The sequence below is a fragment of the Tenrec ecaudatus genome, chromosome 1 (assembly GCF_050624435.1).
Source record: "Tenrec ecaudatus isolate mTenEca1 chromosome 1, mTenEca1.hap1, whole genome shotgun sequence".
NCBI classification, from domain to species: domain Eukaryota; kingdom Metazoa; phylum Chordata; class Mammalia; order Afrosoricida; family Tenrecidae; genus Tenrec; species Tenrec ecaudatus.
Window position 1 is genome coordinate 225,100,146 of NC_134530.1, and position 4,997 is coordinate 225,105,142.

At 51.9% G+C, this 4,997-nt stretch overlaps 1 protein-coding gene across 1 annotated transcript; it reads right to left on the minus strand.

Moving 5' to 3' along the window:
- Positions 1–403: 403 nt before the first annotated feature.
- On the minus strand, positions 404–4,394 carry IL10 (interleukin 10). Its single transcript, XM_075540558.1, has 5 exons — positions 4,230–4,394; positions 3,376–3,435; positions 2,915–3,067; positions 1,908–1,973; positions 404–871 (listed from the first exon to the last, which is right to left on the minus strand). The coding sequence occupies exons 1-5, from the start codon at positions 4,392–4,394 to the stop codon at positions 770–772; spliced, it is 546 nt and encodes a 181-aa protein (XP_075396673.1). The 3' UTR covers positions 404–769.
- Positions 4,395–4,997: the final 603 nt, after the last annotated feature.

Here is a 4,997-nt window from a genome sequence, read left to right on the forward strand (position 1 = left end):
GGAAGCATGATGGAAGGAATTTTAGTTACAGAGAACTCATCAAACACCAGAGCATTGTTTTCATAAGATCCATTTATTTATTCACAATTAAAATCTGTTCATGAAGACAGACAAACAGTGTAACATTCCCAGAGGAATTGAAGTGCTTCTAGTTATAACTGAGTTCTATTAGAACCAATTCGAGGCTGTTATAAATAATAAGCTGGCCACAGCTTTCAATAATACACAGGTTGAGGAGTCAGGCTAGGGAAATCCCTCTGAGCAACTCGAAGTTTCATCATCACAGAGACTCACTGGTTTCTCTTCCCAGGAGTCTTTGTAACATGGCAGGAACCTCCAGCCCAGGGATGAGAGACATTATAGGGAGATCCAGGCAAAATAACTCAACGGCTATCAAGTGTGGTCGTGCATGGAATGCAAGCTTCAGTTGGCTCCCTAAGTAATTTTTTCCCTCCTTATATAAGTTACAATTTATTTTAAAACACTCAAATACCATAGGTTATTACCCCCATGGACACAGCTTAAAACACAGGTGAAAAATAATAAATATTGAAAGAATGATAATATTGGGCTTCTTTCTAAATAGTTCACAGAGAAGCTCAGTAAATAAATAGAAATAGGAGTTGAGGTATCAGGGGTAATAAATAGTCTAGGACAGAGATACAATAGGACTGGTTTGGTCCTCCGGGAACCCTGGACCCAATTTTGGGGATCTTTGCTTCATGTCCTAGAGTCCAGTCGAGTCGTCATCTTGGATGGTTAAAATTCCTTAAGATGCTTTAGGTGTTATCATCACGGTCATGTAGATCTCTATGTAGTTGATGAAGATGTCGAACTCGCTCATAGCCTTGTAAACCCCTTTGTCTTGGAGCTGTGTAAAGGAAATCTTTAGTTAGATCCCATTTGTTTGGATAAGTGCTGCCCCCCTCCCCCTATTCCTTTCATGCCACATGGCCCTGGGGCAAAGAAGCTGCACTTGCTCCTTAGTGTTGGGAGCTAAAGGGACAACCATGGGAATTCGAGCGGTGCTAGGCAGGGCTACACCTTGACCTTGGTGTTCTCTGGGTCCGAGGTGTGCCTGGCCTTTAGCAAGAGGAATATTTGCTTCCTAAAGCATAGTCTTCAAAATAGTGTCTTTCCAACCATTTTAAAGGTCATCTGCTCACATGCTGCTTATTCACCATTTGATGAAAAGACATTAGAGGAAGCAGTTGGAAAGGAGGGCAGTAAGGGAAGTTGGGAAGGGAGCCCAAGAGGGGTCTTGTTCCTAATGAGCCCGCCCTGCCCTGCCCTCCGGTCTGCCTTCTGGGACTCAGGCCTTGGCTAGCAGTCCCTCACCCTTTCTGAGAAACAGGGCCTAAGAGGTTCCCAGACCCCAGGGGAGCATTAAACCTCTGGGCTGGAGAACCCATGTTCTCAGCCACCTCCAGCAGGTGTGAAGGGCAGATGGAAAGTGAGCTAGCTCCAGACCTGTGAGAGCCCTGCTTCCTGCTCAGTCTGAGTTTGGGGGATCCCAGTCTGAAGCCCAGAGAGATGCATCTGTGTGTGCACCTTCGTGTGTCCACTTCCTGCACGTGTGGGTTCGGCCTCGATTCCCAACAAGTGACTTTCTGTACTTTCTGTTTCCTCTGTCACTCTCCCCACCACCCTGCTTGCTGGCCCAGCCCGCAGGCCTGCAAAGGCGAGGCGCAGTCATTTAGAAACCCCCAAAGACACTTCACAGAAAACAAAGAGCACCCAGCTGGCAGCTCCTCACTGGCTGAGGAGGTCACACCATGTGCCAGGTTCCCACACGCCTTCTGAGTGCAGGACAGGGTCTGCTTAGCACCCGCCACTCCCATCCCTTCCCTCTGGGCAGTGGACAGGGCTCGCCCCCCAAAGCCCTCTTGGCCACCGTCTGTGCGCACCTTATTGTAAGCGTTCTTCACCTCCTCCACCGCATTGCTCTTGTTCTCACAGGGGAGGAACCGATGCTGTAAAAAGAAACCGAGTGTTAATGATCCGGGCTCACCTCCCCAGCTTCCATAGCACCAGGGCGGACAAGCTCCTGCCAAATGCCTATCCTGGGTAACCACCTGAGAAAGCTGAGCCTAACTCCCTTGTACCCGCTGGGCAGAGAAGAATTAGCCCGGGCGCCGACCTGTGGCTAGGCTGTGGCCGCTCTAGGAGATGCTTTAAAGGTTTGGAGGAACCCGGTTCTTGGGGCTTCCTCCCTGGGGGGCCAGGGTGTCTCCCAAAGTGTTGAGCTAGCCATTCTCCACATCCCTTTTGCCTCAGCCACCAAGGGCTCTTCCTAAGTCTCTGGGGAAAGGAGACTGGTCACAGCTACTCTGACGGAGCCCCGACCTGCAGCCAGGACCCAGCCCATGTGTCCGTCTCGGGGCTGGATCGAGGGAAACCAGTGGGAGATGTCTCATGTCCGCTGGAGGGGGACAAATGATCTGGGGGCTTCTTCACTGGCTCCCCAGCCTGGACTGAATATTTCCAGGGCCTTTGTGAAATCCCGGGGTAGATCCTGTCAGGCACTGGCTCTGCCTCCAACTCTGGTTCTCAAAGGCTGAGGCCCAGAGGTGAGTGCAGTGGGCTCAGCCCAGGAGCCTCCCTCCCTTCCAGACCCTTCCTGCCAGGCCTAGGGGACAAGGGTGTCTGGCTGGAACGCTGGGCCCCTTTCATGAACTAGAGGAGAGTAGCTAATAAACCACAAATGAGTCACAAATAACAGGAAAGCTGTTTGCAAACCTTCACATGTCAATGCCTGGCAGCCACCGCCTCCCCTCACCCAGGCTCAGAGAGAGAGAGAGAGAGAAACACGAGTGAGGAAGCCACTCTGGGTGCCCTGGTGCCCCTGGCTGCGTGTCAGTGGCTTGTCTCCGGGCATGCTCCCCCCAGGGAAGGGCTGGGCTGTTGTACTCACACAGCGCCGCAGCCGCAGCCTCAGGGTCTTCAGGTTGTCTCCCAGGGAGTTCACATGCTGCTTGATGTCTGGCCCTTGGTCCTGAGCCCTTGGCATCACCTCCTCCAGGTAAAACTTGATCATCTCCGACAAGGCTTGACACCCGAGGTAACCCTAAGGAGCCGAAGGAAGGGGGGACGGTGAGTGATGGGGACCGGGAGGAGGAGCTACTTACTGGAGGCTAGCTTCAGAGGGCTCCTCCTTGACCAGCAATGAGCCATTTGTAACCCCCCAGAGGCTGGCTATGTGCTGAGTTAAGATTTAAGATCTTCCCACTTCTCCTTTTCAAGGCGGAGGAAGCCTACGGAGCTGCCCATAGTCACGAAGCAGAATCTCCCTTCCCTTAATCACCCTGCAACAGCCCCCCCCACCCGCCTGCCCGCCACCCCCACACCCCCCAGCCTCTCAGTCCCCACCCTCACCTTCATATCCTCCAGCAGGGACCTGTTCAACAGCATAGTGTCCAAATGGTCCTTCGTTTGCTGCAAGAAGAACAAAGAAGCCGAGTGAATCCCCCAGGTCTGGGAGGATGCCTGCAACGGGCGTCTTTCGGATCCTCTTTATTTTGGCTTTTTCATTAATGCTGCTTTGGCTCCAGAACGGAAGGGAGTATTGTAAGCAGGATTTTCCTCCTTGGGAACAAGTTCTTTTAAAAACACGCAGCTTGGGAAGTTGAAAGCAGAAGCCCCCCTGGTCCCCTTTCTAGGGAGCCAGGACTCAACTTTAAAGGGAACGTGCGTCTGTCCTCCTGGGACTCATGCCCCACTCACTTGACTTACGCTTTGCTTTGCCGTTTCCGGGCTGTGGGCATTGAATTTAGGCTCTAAACAACCTCTGGGAGGGAGGCACCTCAGCTAATGCCATTCTCCTCCATGCCCGGGGCTCCCGTCACCCTTCTAAAGGAATTGCCCATCTAGGAAGAGGTCATTTGTGTTCCCCTGTCAGGGTATGGGGAACATCACCACTTTCAATCTTGGTTTGTCCCAGCCAGTCCCCTGCGCTCCAGTGGGATGTCCCAGGCAGTTTGCAGCAACGGAGAGAGCGTGATTTTACCTCCAGGGCAACTCTCCCTGGAGAGCTGCCACACCATCTGGGCTTAACGGAACCCACTGAGCCCCCAGCCTGAACTCTGACTCGCTTCAGAATTTGGATTCAGAAGGCCTGGGTGACAGGGATGGAGTCAAGAAGGAGGTGGGTTCTTCTGGCGGCTTCCACATAACGCCTCCCCCGGCAGTCCCCCTGGCAGAAAGGAAGGATGGGAGGGAGTCATACTCACAAAGAAGGTCTTCACTTTGCCGAAGGCTGCCCGCAGGTCTTGGAGCATGTGGGGTAGGTTGCCTGGGAAGTAGGTGCAGCTGTTCTCCAGCCGGGTACCCTGAGTCTGGCTGGTCCACACACCAGCCAGGAAGACCAGGCCACAGAGCAGTGCTGAGCGGGGCATGGTGCAGCTCTGCCTCCTTCGAGTTGGCCTTGTGGTTTGGTTTTGCAAGAGCAGCCCCTGATGTGCAGACCTTCACCTCGAGGCCCCCCTTTTATACATAAAGCGGGGCCTCCCCATTCATAAAAAGCCACAGAGTCATAGATTTCCTGGCAAAGTTTTTTCTCTCTTTTTTCTGATCAAAGCTCCTCCCTTTCCTCGACCTGTCCAACTCTGCATTGGTTGACCTTCTTACTCTTAACATTTTAAAATTTTTTTATTGTTTTTTTGCACTGTAAGCAAAAAAAAAAAAAGGAGGCTGGTTTAGGTCGGACTTCTGCATTCTGGGCTATTTTTAGTGTCGTCCTCTCTCTCAGTTTTAAAAATTATTATTCAGCTTCTCTTAATAAATTAAAAAAAATAACAAAAAACCCACAACCACCATTGCTTTCCCTGTAGAGCAGCTGCTCCGTGCTTGTCACACCACAGCCGTGTCTCCCCACAGCGTGCACAGCGACGTAGGCAACTAGCCACTCCAGAGTACACGTACACGGTTGAGAAAGAATTGGGTTCCCCCCAGTCTGGCTGGATACTCAAGGTTTCCCACTATTTTTTTTTTTGCTGACT

Bases quoted from the DNA above. Each gene is read 5' to 3' on its own strand.
- IL10 (XM_075540558.1), bottom strand. From the start codon at position 4,394: ATGCCCCGCTCAGCACTGCTCTGTGGCCTGGTCTTCCTGGCTGGTGTG. The intron at 1,974-2,914 runs GTGAGTACAACA...TTCTTTTTACAG, and splicing joins GGCTGCGGCTGCGGCGCTGT to CATCGGTTCCTCCCCTGTGA. The intron at 872-1,907 runs GTGCGCACAGAC...TCCTTTACACAG, and splicing joins TGAAGAACGCTTACAATAAG to CTCCAAGACAAAGGGGTTTA.